The following is a 19,683-nucleotide window of genomic DNA, read 5'->3' on the forward strand; positions in this document are numbered from 1 at the left end:
ATGGGAGACCATTTTATCTTCTTATATCTTCTTTCTTCAAAGACTTTGAAATCTTTTCACAGTTCTTTTTTACTTGCTTGCTTGGTTCCAGTTACACCAAGAAATTTTCTATTAATGGTGATTATTATGATAATTATTATTATGAAGGGTGTTGTTTTTGTGATTTCTTCTTCATAATATTTGTCATTTGTATAAAGGAGAGCTACTAATTTTTTTTTTTTTTTTAGTTTATTTTGTATCCAGCTCTGGTAGAATTTTTGGGTTCCACTATGTATATTATCATAACATCTGCAAATAGCAATATTTTCACTTCTTCTTTACTAACTTGTATCCCTTTGATCTCTTTGTCTTATTGCTTTACCTAAAACTTAAAGTACCATATTGAATAGATACGGAGAGAGGAGCCTTGTCTCCTCCGTGATTTTAGTGTGATTGTTTTAAGTTTCTCTCTATTTAATTAGATGTTGGTTATTTTCTTGCTGTATATTGCCTTTATTGTGTATAATTATGGACCTTGTATCCCTGATCTCTCTAAGACTTTTATCATGAAGGAGTGTTGGATTTTGTCAAAGGATTTTTTTTTGTATCTAATGAAATGATTATGTGTTTCTTTTCTTTTTTTTTTCAGTTTGTTTATATAGTAGAATACATTGGTGGATTTTTATATATTGAATGTCTCCTACATCCCTGGAATGAAGCCTACATGATCATGTTGGAGGATGATTTTGATATATTCATGGATTCAGTTTGCAAAAATTTTCTTGAGTACTTTTGCATGAATATTAATAAGGGAAAGTGGTCTGAAATTCTCTTCCTTTGTTGTGTTTTTCTATGCTTGAGGTATCAGGGTGACTGTGGTCTCATTCATAGAAAGAGCTCAACAATAATCCCTGTTTCTGCTTTGTGGAACAGTATGAGGAGTATTGGTATTAGCTCATCTTTAAAGGTCTAATAGAATTTTGTGCGAAACTGTTTACCTGATCTTGATTTAATGTTGGTAAGTGGTATCTATCCAGAAAATCATTTTTTTTTTAAATTTTCTAACTTTCTGGCATACAGCGTTTTGAAGTAAGACATAATGATTCTTTGGATTTTCTCAGTGTCTGCTGTTATGGCTTTCTTTTCATTCTTGATTTTATTAATTTGGATATTATCTCTCTCCCTTTTAAGTTGTTTGGCTAAGGGTTTGTCTATATTGTTGATTTTCTGAAAGATTCAGGTCTTGGTTTCATTTATGCTTTTCATTGTTTTCTTTGATTCTAATTCATTGATTTGAGCCTTGAGTTTAACTACTTCCTGGTGTCTACTTCTCGTGGGTGTGTTAGGTTCTTTTTGTTTTAGAGCTTTCAGGTGTGTTGCTAAATTGCCTGTACAGAATCTCTCTACATTATTTATGAAGGCACTTAGTGAAGGCACTTTGAGTATGTTTTGTATCCATTTTCACCGAATTATGGAAAGTCTTTGATTTCTTGATTTCTTTCTTGAACCACTGATTATTGAGTAGTTATTGAGTTTCCATAAATTTGTATGCTTTCTATTTTTTGTGTTGTTGTTGATGTCCAGGTTTTATTCATGTTGGTCTAACAAGATTCAATAAGTTATTTCAATTTTCTTGTTTCTCTTCAGATTTTCTTTTTGGCCAAGTATATGGTCAGTTTTGGAGAAGGTCCCGTGAGGTGCTGAGAAGGTACGTTTCTTTGTCTTTGGATGAGATGTTCTGTAGAGATCTGTTAGTTCTATTTGTTTCATCACATCTGTTAGTTTCATTGTTTCTCTGTTTAGTTTCTGACTGGATGACCTGTCCATTGGTTAGAGTACATGGTGCTGTCTCCCACTATTAATGTGTGTGTACCAATGTGTGATTTATACTTCAGTAATGTTTCTTTCATGAATGTGGGTACACTTACATTTGGAGCATAGATATTTAGAATTGAGATGTTGTCTTGGAGGATTTTTTCTTTGATGAATATGAAGTGTCCTTGTTAGTCTGCATTGTTTAACTGGGGAATTTAGTCCACTGATGTTGATAAATATTAATGGCCAATGATTGTTATATTAAGTTCTAATATTTTGGTGGTTTTATTGTACTGTGTGTGCACACTCGCATGCACATACATACATACTTGCATTCTTTCAGTTTTTCTGGTGTGAATTATTTCCTAGTATTTTGGTTTCTTTTCTTTTCTTTTTCTTTTGGAGGGGGAGTGTATAGTTCATTTTATTGTGTTGGATTATTCCTTCTAATATCCTATGGTCATCTGGCTTTGAGGAAATATATTGTTTAATTTTGATTTTGCTGTAGAATATCTTGTTTTTCACTTCTATGATGATCGAAAGCTTTGCTGTTAGAGTAGTCTTGGGTGACATCTGTGGTTTGTTATAGACTGTAAGATATCTATCTTTCCAGGCACTTATGCCTTTTAAGGTCTCTGTTGAGAAGTCTGGTTTAATTCTAAGAGATCTGCCTTTATATGTTACTTGGACTTTTTCTCTTGTTGTTTTTAATATTCTTTGTTCAGTGCATTTACTGTTTTGGTCATTACATGGCAGGAGGATTTTCTTTTATTGTCCAATATATTTGGTGTTCTGTAAGCTTCTTGTACATTTATAGGCATCTTTCCTTAAGCTAGAGAATGTTTTCTATGATTTTGTTGAAAATATTTTCTGGCCCTTTTAGCTGGGAATCTTCTCCCTCTTCTATTCTCCCTAGGCTTAGTCTTTTCATAGTATTTCAAATTTCCTAAATGTTTTTTGTTAGAAACTTTTTAGATTTAACATTTTCTTTGACAGATGTATCAGTTTCTTTGATATATTTTCTATGCCTGAGATTTGAATTCTTTTGCTGATATTTGCCTGTGTAATCCCTGATCTCTTCCCTAGGTTTTCCATTTCCAGGATATTTTTTTCTTTTCTTTTCTTTTTTTTTTTTTTTGTCATTGTATCTATGTCCATTTTCAGATCTTGAACAGTTTTATTCATGTTCTTAACCGACTTGGTTATATTTTCCTGTATTTCTTTAAGAGATGTATTCATTTCCTCTTGAAAGGCCTCTGTCATCTTTTATAAGACTTGATTTAAGGTCATTTTCTTGTGCTTGTACTGTTTTAGGATATCCAGGGCTTACTGTAATGTGATATGTGGGTTCTGGTGTGGCTTTATTGCCATGGCTCTTGATTGTGTCCTTATACTGGACTTTAGCCATCTTTCTTTGTCCCTGGTGTTGGCATGCCTCCAGTAATACAGGCAGAGCTATGGACCAGAAAAATGGAATACATGGGAGCAGGGGACTGGGGGTTCCTCACCTGGTTGTCTTTGATGGCTGAAGGCCTTTGTGAATGCAAGCAGGGTAGTGGGCTTAGAAATGGAGAGCATTATGAGGTGGAGCGCACCACTGCTGAGATTGCCTGTGGGGACTCAACTGGCAGGGGATTAGGGTAAATGGGGTCCCACCTGGACTTCTCTGGTAGCCTTAGGCCTCCAGGGCTGCAGGCAAGGCTTTGGGCTGGGAAATGGAGTGCCAAAGTTCTTTTTAAGACCAGATTTTATCCACTCCCAGAATCTGACACATCCATGCTGGAACTGCAGAGGAAGCTTTTCGAAGATTACATGTATATGTACAAGGTAGAATGGGACTTCATGATACTCAGGCTGGAGTAAACCCAGGCAGCATTTGCACTGAGACAAGACCCACTGACTCAATCCTGTATGAGTATGAAACTCATTTGCAACTAGGCTGAAAAAAAATAGTCCAATCTCAACTCACAACATGTAATATCATTAATAATATATGTGACTTTTAATACATTAAACTCTTGAGTGATCTTCTTTTGTTATCTTATGTTGTAGCATTTTGTTCTTTTTCAGAAGAATGTATTCAGAATACTTAAAAGAAAATAAGTAGTAGATGTTTATATTTATTTTCTTTCTTTTTGCATTTCTCTAAAATTTTTTTCTTTATTTTACTTTGTGTGTATGTGTTTGTGTGTGTGCATATACGTTTGTGTGACTTCTGAGTATGTGTGTATATATGTTTGTCTTCTGAGTATGTGTGTGCATCAGGGATGGCCAGAAGAGGCAATCTGATCCACTGGAGGTGGAGTTATATATAATACATTATTAGCTGCCTTACATGTGTGCTGGGAACCAAACTTGAGTTCCCTGGAAACCAAGACCAGAAAGTTCTCTTAACCACTTGAATATCTCTCTAACCTAAATTTCAATGTCTGAATATTGAAATACAGATAATATCTATGCATATGCATTTTCATTCTTATGTTTACACAACAGAAAATTTTGATTAAGTAGCCATTTTTTAAAACATTTTTATACATAAACTGCAAAAGCTTTAATTTCTTACCTCAGTGATAAACCAGCTGAAAAAAGCAAAACCAAAGCAAAAAAAAAAAAATCTCTGGATTCTGAAAGTAGTATGGTTAATTCTTAGAGCATAACTTTGTGAGCAAAACTGTCCAGAATCAAATGAATCAATAATATTTGACAACAGTCATGGTTCATTGTACATTTTCCTCTGAAAATATATGTTTTTTTCTAATTTTGCATCAATAGGTACCTTTGTTCTTTGACTTATTCTTAAATATCGTCTCAATGATATGATTTTATTTGCAATGAAAACTCTTCTTACTTTGTAGTCTGGAGTGCTACAGCATAGTCTGGAAACTCTGACATTTATTCAGAATTGTACAGCGCCTGAGTAGTTTATTTAGCTCCTCTGTGCCTGTTAAACATCATCCCAAAACTAAGGAAAATACATATGCTACCAATGTAACCTATTACCAAGTCACACTATTTTTTGAAAATACTGATTCAAGACCATTTTAATATTAGATGTGATAGATAATTAGCACACACTATTAAATCATTGCAGATCTAACTCAGCCATGGGTCACTCAAAGTATTTTCCTTATCCATTAGATTGTGGTGTGTGTGTGTGTGTGTGTGTGTGTGTGTGTGTGTGTGTGCAGTGGTGGAAAACAGCTTATGTCTGAGGATGTGTGTGTGTGGATACCAGATGTTGATGTCAGGTATCTTTCTCAATTGTTCTCCCATTTCCAACTTTATTTATTTATTTATTCATTCATTCATTCATTCATTCATTCATTTATTTAGAGAAAGAATCTCTCTCTGAATCTAGAAGCAGTAAGACTGCCTGGCCATAAGGTTCTAAAAATCCTCTGTCTCTGCCTCCTGAGCTCCAGGATTAGAGGGATGTCATTATGCCTAGCTTTTTACAAGGAGTGCCAGGGGCTTGAAGTCATGTATTCATGCTTGTGCAGCAGGCGGTCTATAAACTCAATCACATCCCTAGCTTCTCCTTATAAATTAAATTTGAAGTAAATAAGAATTTATACAACAAAAGACACCATTTTACATAGGAACAAAAGACATTTAATTGCTTAAGCCATATCCTGTATGTTCTTATTGTCTTTCCTTTAAACATTCTAATTCTCAAATCTATCTCTACACTGGATAGATCATAAGAAACCAGAGTATAGGAATCTGACAAAGGACATTTTAGATTTGTATGTTTTTGTTTAATTGTTTAATTATTCTATACATGTTTGAACACACAAAATATTTAAAAGTGATTTCTTTATGATTATAAGTACTTTCACAGCTTAAAACTTTAAAATTGTACTTATGTTATCAAATAATTTTCCATTACTTCATCTCTTTTATCTTGATCACTCAGCAAACTTGTTTGGGCACAAATTAACATATGCATGCTAGAGCTCAGTTTTACATACAACTCACAGAATGGTGCCATGGTACTGATGCCATCCACAGAGGGCAGGAATTCCAAACTCAATAAATGCAATCAATATAATTGTATAGACATGCCCACAGAAACAACATGATCTGGACAGTCCTCATTGAGATTAATTTCCCATGGATTCTAGACAAGGTGAAGGTGACAATTAAAACAACCATCACAATGACCAAGATGTGTATATTTCTCTCTACTGGCAACTAATGAACAGATACCAATCAGATGTCTGCTACTTATTCAATTTCCACATCCTGTTCCTGAATAAAATTTTGTATCACAATGAATGCCAACTCCTAGGTTACTACTCCCCACTTTAAATGACAGCTGTAAACTTTAACTTGTTCCTGGACACCTAGCTCTAAATTGGGAAACGTCTGTCCCATAATTGGAAAACTTGCTAGGACAACTACAAATATCTGGTCTACATTTTCTAGGCATTTCATTGTTTATTACAAAGGACATAGCAAACCCTATAAATAAAGACCAAGAAGAAAAAGTATATAGTTCCCTATGAAATGTAGGAAAGCTACCCTCCAGGAACATCCACATAGTCAACAACTGGAAACTCTTCAAAGTTTGTCTTTTTTAAAATCTGCCAGCCTGCTTGCCTGCCTGCCTGCCTGCCTGCCTGCCTGCCTGCCTGCCTGCCTGCCTGCCTGCCTGCCTGCCGGCCTGCCTGCCTGTCTGTCTATCATCTCTATCATCTCTATCATCTATCTATCTATCTATCTATCTATCTATCTATCTATCTATCTATCTATCTATCTATCTATCTATAAATTATTAACTGAGGCCTTATTATGTGAGTATGATTGATTATGGCATTGCAAAATGCTTTTGCACTTGATATTGAGACTCTTTTCTCCACGGCATTTGCAGATTGAAGTGAGGTTGTCTCAAACCTCTAAAAATTTTTTGGTTATTTTGCCACCCAATTCCCATTCTGAAGCTACCTAGATTGATATAACCCTTAGCTAATAAGTATATTAATAAGCCCTTTTCATTCCAAAGACTGCAAGGGTTTTAGGAGCTTTGTGTCAGGAACCACAAACAGATACCAAGTATATTTTTCTCCTGACAGGCTTCAATTGGAAGTTTCCATTCATGTTTTGCCTCACTAACAATTACTGCAAGAAATCACTAGAAAACATGTTTGGAAAGTTATATTAGCTACTATAAAATCTTAATAAATATTAAGACAATCTCTCTTCCTATTACTGACCTGTCATGTTTAGATGGAGTCTGAGAAGCAGACATGGTGTTTTGTCTTTGGTTTTTCTCTTTCAGGGTGGCTGACATATGACGTGATTCTTCTTGTATAGACAGGCATGCTTAGAATATAGAACAAGTTTTGTGCTATTGCTATAGATTCTATTTTTGTTCAAACCAAGTGCCACAGAATCCAACTAAATAAGTGGAGAACAGGTGTCCTTTGGTTCTTCCAGCAGAATGGAATTCCAGCTTGCTTTTGTCGAGTTTCTGATTTATGGCTTCTGCACAGTTGTCTTTATGGCTATCATCTCTGTTCTCCTTTTTTCTCCACACTGTAAGAGTACAGTAAATTTATTTTTCCTCAGTGTCTACAGGTACTTGAAAACCAATGCTTCTCAATTTTATAACTCTGGACCAAGTATTTGCTCTAGGACTGACATATCCACATAGAATCCATTTGATGCTTTGTTTTTCACCTAACAATAAATATTCTCCACCTATATAATCTGCTCAGGAGGCATAGAAAGTATCACTGATTTTTCGTATATAATAAATTACAAAGTTTCTCAATTTGTGTTAATTCGGTTGCCTCACACAATTTGTGTTTTCTCAATTTCCTGCACAACTACTTTTCTATCTGAATCATACATTCAGTGTTGTTTCTGACAATGGCGTACTTTACCTGAAACACAGCCGAGCTCCCAGTCTTCTGCCATATATTCCTACTTACCCTGTCAATTAGCTGGCTTCACTGATGCAAGGTGGAATGGTTTTGTTTGTTAGCTTGTTTTGTTTTGTTTTGTTTTTGTTTTTGTTTTTTTAAAGGCATGAGATGACTTTGCAACATACGTCCAATGGGATACACATTCAGTCAGATATGATGCTTAAAAGATGTCTTATACCTGGCCTTTTTTTTCTCTCTCTTTTCTGGCCCTTTCCAGCTCAATACTCACCCCTACTCAAACTAAATGATACTTTTCCATTTACTAATATGCACCATACCCTCTGTTTAATATAATTTGAGTCTATGTGTATATGTGATATGTGTGCAGGTATACTGGCTGGGACTCTGTCACTATTTGGTATTTTCTGTAGACAAGGTTTCTCACTGAACCTGGGGGCTAGGTAGGTGGTTAGCAAGCACCAACAATCTTTTTGGCACTGCCAACAGAGGCTTACAAACATAAATGGTTTTGTGTAGCTTTTATTGTGGGTGTGGGAATCAAACTTAGGTTTTTGGATTTATGGTACAAGCACTGTTAATCAGCCCAGGCATCCCTCTGGCCTGCCACCAGGGCCTTCTTTCAGCTGTTATTTTAGGATCTGCTGCCTCTCCTGTCTCTACATCTCCACTCAGTTTTCATTCATCATTGTAAACCTCAGTTCCTTTATCACAAGGTTTTTCCTTTTAATTTTCCAAATTCAGAATCAGGTGTCTCTGTGCACTGAACAGCCCATTTTAGTCACTGCTGAGAACTTCAAACTCCACTGCCACTCCTGCATAGGCAGTCCTCCACAACTGTAGTCCCTTACCTCTTGGATTCTGAAGAAGTCAACCGCACTGCTTAGAATAGAACACATCCAGATGGTGATGTTATATTGCTTAAAGCTGTTATCTAAATGAATAGCATCTTTGTCTATATACTAAGGTCCTATGAAGTATACAGTCTAACACATGTAATGATTTTGTTCCCATTATTAAATTTTAGTTTTCAATAATACTTTTATGACTATGTAGACATGGGCAATAAAAATTTCTGGACTTTTGACAATACATTATCTACCACATATCTATCTACACACAGTATACATAGGCACACATTCAAATATGTTTTATGTTTTAGATAAAATTCTCCACCATATTGTCTTATTGCAATTATATTAATTTTGTCGAGATATTATGAATAAATTCTTAATTGTTAATAAAAATCATTCTTCACTTATAGGAATGAATATTCTCTTGTGATAAAACATTTGTATAATCAACATATTGGAAAGCAGAAATTTTTAAAAATAACATTCATTAGTCATATAAAAAGAAATTGGAAAATGTCTTCAAATGTGTTTTTGAGAAAGTACAATTAAATTTTCAAAAGCTAAGAAATTATTTCATGTTGATAATCTTTATTAGCATAATTTTAGATATTTTTGATGTGCTATGCTTGTGACCAATCTCCTCTATTGCTTATGTGTTATGTGTGACTTGTGACCCATCTTCTTTATTGCTCATATATAATTACTCTCCTTTATTGCTTATGTATTTGTATGTTTTTGTGTATGCCCAATCTTCTACTGCTTGTGTGTTTGCAGAGAGAGAGAGAGAGCAAGAGAGAGAGAGAGAGAGAGAGAGAGAGAGAGAGAGAGAGAGAGAACAATTTCTTCTATTGCTATTCATCTACAATAGGACTTGCATAAGGAATCCTGACAACACTAACTGAGATTACATAGTTAGGAGAGTACTGGACAACATCAAGTTTAAATTTATTTCCCCCAATTGGATCTGAGACCTTAGCAGAGATTCCCATAGACACAGGGAAAATGAATAGAGAAGAGACTGGGAGCACACACAGTGAAGAGAGAAACCAAGGTAAAGCTTGGAACAGGATAATAGGTTCTAACAGCAGGGAATGCCTTTGACGGGATAAGAAACAAAGGAAATAACAGTGTGAAGGGAAAGTAGAAGAACTAGAAGCCAAAATTAATGACAAAAGAAAAGGTCTGTCAGAAAAAGTGAAAAAAATAGAGCAAAAAGATCTGTCAATTATAAATTTAAGTTTTCATAGCCATGATTGCTGTATTTTAAGAATGTCAGAACAGCATTTTTTTTTTAAATGTAGCTATCTTTTAAGATTTTTTTCTAAAGTTGGAGTATTGGGAGCTTTTAAACTCTAATCAAATTTTTATAGTACAGAGAAAATCAGCATGGCCTTATCATAGTTGAGTTTAACTGTTTTGACTGAGATACTGGGAAACTTCATAGCACTCAGTGTCCTTCATGGTTAGCTGTGTGTGACTCTAGCAAATCTTTGCTTATTTTATTTTATTTATTTATTTTTTGACAGAAATGTTCTTCTATTCAGTACTGTTATCTGATCGCTCAGGTTTCAACTAAGATTGCCACTAAGATTTAAGCTCTAACTTAAAATAACACCTACTCTGAATGTAGCATGCCATTTGTCAGCATCCCAATGAATTTCTGGGGCAAGATCTGTCTATGTTGAAGGCCCTGAACAAAAAAGAGAAGAGAGATTAAAAACATAGAGATAATCACTCAAGAAGTCAGAATGTGGTAAACACCCCTAGCAAAATGAAGTTTGGAGGCTTCAAAGGCAGGCTACACATTCACCTCACCTGGGAGAGTTGGGAAATCTAAAGCATGCCTGGCTTATCAGCTAGGGCTAGATGAATGAGCAGGAAGTGGAATCTACAACTGTTTGCAGCTATTAACTCATCTGTTATCACACTGGTGTTGATGATTTCTTTCTGCATTTTAGCTTCCTTTGTGGATTCTCTGCAAAATGATCACCACTAAGAATGAATCAAAATTAATTAATCACTATTTCCTTAGTAAGCAAACTTAAAAAAAAAAAATCAACCAACCAAACAACCAAAACCAAAGAAAACCAAAACTAAGAACATTACTTGGTCTTTATTTATCTCCTCTCTCACCTTAAGAATGTTTAAGGTTTCTTGACCCTAGGAGAGGTGCATTTGTTGAGCTTTTTTTTCCCTCCAATGTGGTCCAGTTTCCATTATGATCTTGTTGCTACCTACAAACTTTGAAATTCCTTAAGCGTCTTTGCTTTCCTGAGGTGCAGTTGGGCTCTGGCTGCTTCTGTTAGTGGGTGCCCTGGGGGGTATCCCGGTAACCATTCCTGAAGGAAAAACCAAAGTAGGCAAGTAGAACAGGGTAGTGGGGATCAGAGAAGACCAGGAAGCTGCTGAAAAGTCAGCTCTGGGTCCTGAGTTCTCTTCTTCCTCTGACCTTGTGAACCGCTCCTATAGGAAGACACTTGCCCTAGGAGCCCACACCACCAGCACTTATTCAGTAGAGGCCTGCCTTGCTTGGGGTGGGGGAGGTTATGGGAGATGGGGGTGCAGGGGCTCTCATTTAAATATTTCTCTTCAGCTGCTGTATAAGGGTGCCCTGCAATTTTCCTCAGACCAGGGAAACACCTCCCTTTTCTTAGAACGAAGAAGGGCGGGTATGAGGACTTTCCTCGGGGCTGAGAGCGGGGATTCCCTCTCCAGGAACAGGCCATTTCCACTACACCCACAGAAGCTGAAGGCGACCACAGCCTGGGTGCTGGTGACACCTGGCAACCTTCCTTGGACCCCTCATCCACTTCCCAGGAAAGGTCTGGAGCTCTGGAATCTGCGAAAGAGCTCGCCCCCATTGGTTGTCCCCAAGGCACCCTCCTGCTGTCATTGTGTTATGCTAATGAGGGGGAGGCTCATTGGCTGGGCCTGTGACAACTGCTGGGAAAGACCTGTGCTGGGAGAGCCAAAGCCCACCGCCTTCGTCCCCGCCTTCGTCTGGCTGAGCCCAGTGCTTGCACTCCCTGCGAGGGAGCTGTGGCCAGGGATGCCGTAGTGGGAGGCTCTGGTCCTTGCCTTTCAGGAAAGTGCCTAGCCATCACGCGGTGCTCACACCCACCACCTATCCTCTTTCTAGGCACCGCGCGAATTTTCTTTTCCTTTTCTTTCTTTCTTTAAAAAAAAAAAATTCCTTTTCCTTTTTCGTTTTTTTTTTTTTTTTTTTTTTTTTTTTTTTTTTTTTTTTTTTTCTGTCGGTGAAGTAACTTTTGCATTCCCGCCTCCCCCCGGTCTCAGGGACCAGAGGCGGTGCCGAGCCTGGGGGCGGTTCCTTGGCAGCGCTGGTTCAAGTCGCAGCCAGACTTTTGCTCCTGGGCTCCGTTTGCATCATCCCCATCACACCCTTGGGGAAGAGGAGCCACCCCTTTCCAGCCTCAGCTTCCGGCCGAACGACCCCTCCCCCTCCGGGTCCCCCAAGCCCTTCTCCCACCCTCCCCAGCACGGCACCCCCTCCGCAGGTTTGCTACCGCTTGCTACCCCTCTCTGTCCTCCTCCATCCCTTGTTGGATGTTGCCCACTCCTTAAGGAAGGATGGTTGATTTGGAGAGCGAAGTGCCCCCTCTGCCTCCCAGGTACAGATTCCGGGATTTGCTGCTAGGGGACCAAGGCTGGCAAAATGATGACAGGTGAGTGGCATGGTGCAGCGTTCCACAAATACTGCTGGAAGTGAACAGGACTGGAGAGCTTTTGAGGGGATGGAGAGAAAGGGAGACCAACACTGAGGGAGTAGAAGGGATTCTACATCTCTCCATTTTGACACTGCAGAGAGCAGTTGCTGTGGACAAGGAACTCCTTTTCTTTCCACTTTCTCATTCTTGAGAATCATTTGTTGCATTTATTCGATATTCTTTGTCTGTCTGTGCTTCCCTGGTTGTGTGTGAGGCTGCAAGCAGAGGTACAGTCGCATCCAAATGGCATGCAGTTGCAGTGTCAAATATTTCCCTGGTGTAGTTAATCCACCCCATAAATGTATCCAAATGATTGGAAAAAAAAATCACAGTAGAAACTTGAAATCTCCTGTACCCACTTTCTTACTCCTTGTCAGTGTTGTCTCGACTAGATGTTTGCTTGCCACTGGGAATTTTCCACTGTTTGAGTATTTGGAGTTCAGGTGGGCAATTGGCTTAAATATGTAACAGGTAGTTAGTGAAGCAAGAATGCCTGGGATAGAAAATACACAGAACAGAGATTCTTGTAGTATGATTCATATATCTTTTCACCTAAATAGTGCATATCTCAAAACGATAAGTTTTAAAGCTGAAATATTTATTACTAGCAAAACATTGCTTGCGTGTTTTATCAATGGCATTAAAGCTTCATGCAATTTTGCATACAAAATGCCCTGGCTAATTTTTTTTTTTTTTTTGCACACTTTTTGTTTCATTGAATTGTTTTTTTTTAGAACGATAATTTCACATATCACATGCCACATTTTCTTGTTTTTAAGTATGTATAACTAAGCTCTCAATGCAGATTAAATAATTCCCCGAAGTTCAGTTAGGCATTGATGTTCTATTTGAATCAGATAAAAGATCCATTATTGGTCCAATTTGAAGTACATTTTGCATCCACTGTGCAATATGACTTCTGTGTTTTCCTGACCTTCTCAGTTCCCAATACTAGCTCCTATTGCAGTACTCCTGGAATTCTGTCATGGACTTGAATGATGAGAATATCTCTTGGTATTACTTTAGGAACTTAATGACATATCCATGGATGATTTGTGGAGGGTGCTGTTTACATAGCATCTCTTCCTAGGCAAAAACCTTACATAGTGCTTAGAAAATTAAAGACCTCATTATCGGGTTATTGGCCATGCATCTAAATGAAGGCGTTAATTGGAGTTAACTGGCGTTAGCTAGATCATTAAATGGATGTTTCAATGAGTTTACATTACTAACTTGGCACTTACCACGGTTTGGATTCTTAGTGTTGGTTCTTTTACATAAAATTCACAGTTGTACTTTTTTGCCTTGACTTTTTAGGATTTTAAACTCTACGCCGTGCCATTTCTGTTTGCTAAGAGCACACGCTCCTCTTTGCAATTCAATCAGAGCAGCAACCTTAATCTACTCTGCTGTATAGGCTGATTCAACGCCTAAGGGGTTGAAGAAGGGCCAGTTCCATGTTATAGTATGCACACTGTCTCCACCAACAGATGCATTGAGGCCTCTCTTCATACTCCTTAGACCTCCTTCAACAAATGCCTCTCGAATCCCCACCCAGTCATTCCTGCCCAGGAATTCTGGGAGCACACTGGACACTGGGTGGAGAAGAGTGGGGACAGAGTGACAATGAACAAATTCAGAGTTGGTTTGTTCTTTTGCTTTTTGTTATTTTTTTTAAATAAGTGTAGTAGTACTTTTCTTCTTGAATAGAATAATTTAAAAACAGTTTACTATATTGTGCCCAATAAAAATCTAGTTGTGTGCAATAGTTATTGTCTTCATTTGGACTGCTGTTATCAGTGCCCATATCCAAATAAACCTCTGTTTGCTTCTGAGGAAATCTGAATCAAGATGACCATCTTCTCTATTTAGAATAACATCTATTATTATTATTATCTTTAATATTTTTTACAGTCCAGTTGTTATCCCCCTCCCGGTCCACTTTCTGGCAGTTTAGAATGACATCTTAGAGATGGAAGACTTTTGTTCTAGCTGTAGAGTAGTAGATGATTTCTACCCCTGCCCTTGCTTTAAGAACTTTAAGGTAAATCTTAGTAGCTTGTAAAAGTAAATGAGGATATGATAGATGGGGGAAGAGGTGTTCTTACAGAGAAAATAGAATGTTGATGAGCTTATGTAGATAAAAAATGTATCTCAGATTTGTGACCTGAAACTCATTATGTACCTTAGGCTGCTGCAAATTCATAATTTTCCTGACTCAGATTTCTACATGGCGGGTTTCAAGCAGGATCCATCAAAACCCGCTTGAGAAAGTGTATCTTCTGTATCATAGATTTTTCTATGACATAAAGTAGGATAGGTAGGTGATCAAAATTTATATTGTGCAAGCTCTTTTGTAGGCAATCTTGAGCCTATGCTGCACAACATACAGTATGCAGAATGTGTGTGTGTGTGTAGTATTGTATACATAATATCTAAAGTGTGTGACTACATTCTCTAGTGTCATCTTATAGAATCAACCCTTTCTCAACTGCATGTAATATCTTTTGCTCAGTAGAATATGAGTTAGCCTTAGCAATCCTGAGCATAGTTGATGTCATTAGTCCTATGAGACTTTGCAATACATTTGAGAGTTGCTGAATGAGAGCACAAGTTTTGCCTTGAGAATCTCTATTGTGTATACAATGCATATTTATTTCTTTGAAACTCTGAGTATAATATGAGCATCTATTTCAAATGATTTTGATAAATGTATTTATTGCCCATCTCTCTATGCAGCAGTTATTTGAATGTTTGGTAGACATTGGGGTCTTGTTAAGTTAGGGTTGAGAAGAATACACAGAGAAATATGAAACATTACTTTTGTCATAGAAGTAATTATTGAATAATAGGTGAATTTTCTCAAGTATAATACTAACAGGTTAATATATGTTTATGTTGTATACACACACATATAACATAAACATGACATTGTTTATGCTGACTATTTTCTAGAAAAATTTTCATCTTACAATGTCAAGAAAATCCAGTTCCCTTGTAGTTAATATGTTATGCATTGGCTTGAAGATAACACAGATGTTACCATGCGAGAAATTGATTAAAGTCCTCAATACATCTTTAGTGTAGCATTTAGAATATCTCATGATTTCTTCTTTATTCTGTGATGAAAACTCATACATAGAGATTGGCTTCACATGGAAGTCATTCTGTAATGTGTAAACTCATGGAAATGGTAAGAGCCTGTGATTTCTATTTAATGCTTCTCTACTTGTAAAGTAATAACAAGACAATGTATTCTGAAGTTAAACACTGGTAAGTCTCAACTTTTAAAGACTTTCAACAAGTTAATGCTGGCCTTTCTCCTCTTTCATTTTGAATTATTAAAATTTAAAGTTTGCAACACAGCGAAGTTGATGTCGATAGATTGTAACAATTCCTATTACTGCTAATGGACAGGTCTCAATTGTAGTCATTTATTTAATTACAGCCATTCTCATTTTCAAAAGGGAGGGCAGTTATTTCAACTACAGTAATTTCAAGAATGTCCTTCCTGATTTATAGGTGACACTTAAATCAATGCAAGTTCCTGGTGTTTAGAACTAAAGGATTTGAACAAAGAGTACAAGTTAATCACTGAACAGCTTTAGAGATATCTATAAAATAGGTAAAGAATTTGAATAGATACTAGATTAGTTGAAAATTACTAGGCATTATACCACAAAGTATCTTACTGTATGTAATAGAATTTGATATAAAGAATAGATTTTACAATGACATGTGGAATATTTGTATAAGCCACCAACTAATTTCCCATAATAAATAACATTATCTTAGATAGTAGTTATTTATTGTAAGATATTTAATTTAAACTTTTAAATTCAGATTATTTAATACATATTCTAAGTTTCAATATTCTAAGTTTTATCAAGTGCATAAAACTACTTTTTTACTGGTTTAGTTATATAGTGCAATTAACTATATGTAATACCATAAAATTATTTAGCATTTATTATTAAAATTAATCTAGAAAAGCCTGTATTTTCTTTGCACCATGCAAGAAAGAAACAATGTAAACAAGGCAAAAAAAGGAATTGTAAACTGAAGTTGATATTAGTACAAAAAAAAAACCTGTCTGCTTCCCCATAGTTTGAATATGTAAGTTTGTGTATGTGTTTTCATGTTTGGCAATTGTGTATGTGTATGTAAGTGGGTGTGCAAATGCCTGTGAAATTGCATGACCATGAGTGTTGAGGCTGGAGATTGTCATACAGCAGGTGCTTTACTCATCCACTCTTCACTTTTCCTTATTGAGGAAGACCTCCAGCTGAACCTGAAACTTGCCTTTCAGGTTAGGCAGTCATCATAAAGGAGTGGCAGGTACATAACCCATTGACCCATCTCCCTAGTCACAAATTTATTTTCTGTTTAGCATAATACATGAAACACAGAGAAAAAAATTGATATCATTGATTTTCAAGTGTTCACAAGAATTGAAACATGACACAATTTTTTTCCCCTTATGACAGAAACTCATACTGGAATGTAAATGCGAGTTTTCTAATTAGTTGGTCTGGGGCAGTTAGAACACAGCAGTCTCATTTTCTACACATGGTATGAAACATTTGGAAAGCATTCCTCCTTCAACTGAGCAGTTATCTGCAGCTTCATCTCAGGCTTGTGGATGGGTGCAAAACTATGTTTAGATTAGCGAAGAGGGAAATACTTTTGATTAACTTAATCAGAGCAACAGAATTATTAAACTACCCTCCTTCCCCGTTTTTTAGTAGTAATGCCTATTCTATAAAACAGAGCTTTGAGGGACAGCAAGACATGTTACATAGGAAGAAGCTGTCTTTCTTAAGCCTGATGATTTGGCTTCCATCCCTAGGAATCACATGATGAAAGTAGAGAAGGAGTTCTTGCAGGTTGTTCTTTGAAGTCTAGGTGTTTTCTGATGTGTAGGCACCCATGTGCATGCACACACACACACACACACACACACACACACACACACACACACACATCTTCTACCTCCACCAAGAATAGATAAATACATGAAAAAAAATAAACAAGTTTGATAGACAATATGAAAAGTACACAATGTAATTGAAGGCTAAATGTAATTTATTTATATGAAATAAAACATAAAGATGCAATGAGTATGCTAGGTTAAGGTTTCATTATCTGATGGTAGTAGTAGTAAATGCACTACATCCATTTGCAGCTGTTCCCGTTCATATTCTTGTTTATAAGAATCTTTCTAGAAAGATGTGTCATTTTTCTACATTCTTAAAAATAGTGTTTATGTTTTACTAAGGTCATTTATATGCCAGACATGCTGAGGTTTCCTTTAGAAAATGAAGTTTATAAAAAGTACTTTTAAAGAAGATTAAGGGATTACTTTACTAATTTACAGTCTAAAACTTTTAGTCTTGACTTTTCTAGGTAATATTATTCATTAAAAATTCTTTTACATCTTATATCATTAAAATTTTAAAAAATTATGTTTTCTTTGAGTTTTATGACTGATAACTTAAAACTTTTCTGCACAGTATCAAGAAAGACTATTATTTTTTAACAACTTGTGACTAAACATAGGATATTTTATGTGACATAGAAATATAAAAACAACTTACTTTCCGTTAGGTCTTTGGTCTTTATAGCTCAGGTTGTTCTGGAACTAAGAATGTAGCTCAGGCTAGGCTGCAATTTGTTCCCTTCCATCTCTTCTCTCCAAATACACTGGCATACTCAGTTTATAAGGATCTTCACCATTAGATACCAGTTAACTTCTAGTTCAAGTAAAGAAATGAATACTAACATTGTTCCTCAATTAATAGCAATTATTCTCCCAATTTCTTTTTGAAAGTAAAGTGGATATTAACATCTGTCATATTATCAAAGAAGGAACATATTAGATATCTTTGGATAAAAACGAAATATGAGAAAGTTCATCTTTTATGTTCTTTTGTAATTTAATGTGGCAGAATTTAATGGGTGAGAAAATTGTTGCAGTTTATACAGTTGTTTTAGTTGTCATAATAGGTTTAAACACCATTGTGGTAGCTACAGAGTAAAATATTCACTAGGTGCTTTGAGAATGTGAAATTGGAATATTTTTTTTTTATATCAGACAGTGAAAGGTTTCAAACAAATTTACTCCAAGTTTAAGGACTAAGGATATGAATTAATAAATGGTATAGGAAAATAAAGTATCTGGGTTAGGGGCAACTTATTAAGGGTATCTGGAAGGAGAGATCAAGGGATGTTTTAGGAAGTGAAAAAAGTCAGGGCAGTTTGACTAAGGACCCAGAGTCCCAGAGACAAGTCTGAGCTATGACTTACATAGACTTTTTTTATTTGAACTTACAGAAAACGGCTAATGGAGTGGACGGTAGGTTGGACCACTGGGGGGAAAAAAACCTTGATCCTTAACTCAAAGTGAGAATTAAAGTTTCATGTGTATATCCATTGTGCTGCTTGGATGTCATTTTTAAAGTTATCTACAGAAAAACAAATATATATGTGTGTGTGTGTGTGTGTATTTATATATGCATATATGAGTACTTTGTTTTTATAGTAAATTAAATATTAAATAATATGTTAATAGTTTAATCAGTATGAGATATTTGAAATTAATATATAATACTAATTAAATGCAGTTGATTCTACTTTGAATGAAACCAAGAATCTTATCACATTCACAGTCTTAAGTTTTATCTCATCAAATTATCTTATTAACTTTTATTGCCTTAAAAATCATTGATATCAGTACCTTTTCTAACAGTATTCTATTATGTTTTTACAATTTTTTAATCAAATGTCTGGGAACTAATGAATAGACACCATGGTTCTATGGGAATTGAAGTGCAATCACATCTTGTATTGAATCACTTTTCTATCTAATCTAGGATTGTTCATTGTCAGTTATCATTATGACTTGGTATTGGCAGATATGAGCCAGTTGACATTTGATTCCATAGAATAGTGGAATGTGCATGCTTGAAGCTGAAGGATACAGACTATGGCTCTGCCAAGGACAAATACAAAAACCCAGTACTAGAATGGTGTTGGGTTCTCTGCAACTTGTTAGATAGAAATCAACCATGGAGCAGATTAGAAATCTGCCCTTTACTGTCCTGTAACTGGGGAGAGCTAGAACAAACTTTTTTGAAGAGACTCTGTGATGTAGGATAATTTCAAAGAAGGAACAAATAAATCTCTTCACATACATGGAGAAGGAACATTTATTTAAAGTAAATCATTTAGTGTTCTAGTGCTATTCAATTTATCTTTTTGATTGGGAAATTGGTATATCAGAGAATTGGAGGTGAAGACATTAAGACCAGGGAAGCCCTAGTTCTCTACAAGAAATTCAGGAGAATATTTAGGGTGTGGAAGACATAGTATGATCAGTAGGAAAGGGAAACCCAACATATGCTTTTCCTTAGTTTCGGA

The 19,683-nt window shown here is 36.0% G+C and overlaps 1 protein-coding gene across 6 annotated transcripts in view; it reads left to right on the forward strand.

Annotated features, from left to right (window-relative positions):
* Positions 1–11,885: 11,885 nt before the first annotated feature.
* Kcnt2 (potassium sodium-activated channel subfamily T member 2) overlaps positions 11,886–19,683 on the forward strand; it is a 381,807-nt gene continuing 374,009 nt past the window's right edge. For 3 of the 6 annotated variants that reach the window (XM_029477031.2, XM_029477035.2, XM_085841698.1), the window contains exon 1: positions 11,887–12,222. In XM_029477031.2, the coding sequence (XP_029332891.1) occupies positions 12,128–12,222 (95 nt within the window). In that variant the 5' untranslated portion in view covers positions 11,887–12,127. Of the gene's footprint in view, positions 12,223–19,683 lie in introns of all 6 variants that reach the window. The other 3 variants (XM_029477039.2, XM_021157906.3, XM_021157915.3) reach the window with 3 other exon arrangements.

Source organism: Mus caroli, unplaced genomic scaffold (genome assembly GCF_978045245.1).
Source record: "Mus caroli unplaced genomic scaffold, Mus_caroli_1 scaffold_1, whole genome shotgun sequence".
NCBI classification, from domain to species: Eukaryota; Metazoa; Chordata; class Mammalia; order Rodentia; family Muridae; genus Mus; species Mus caroli.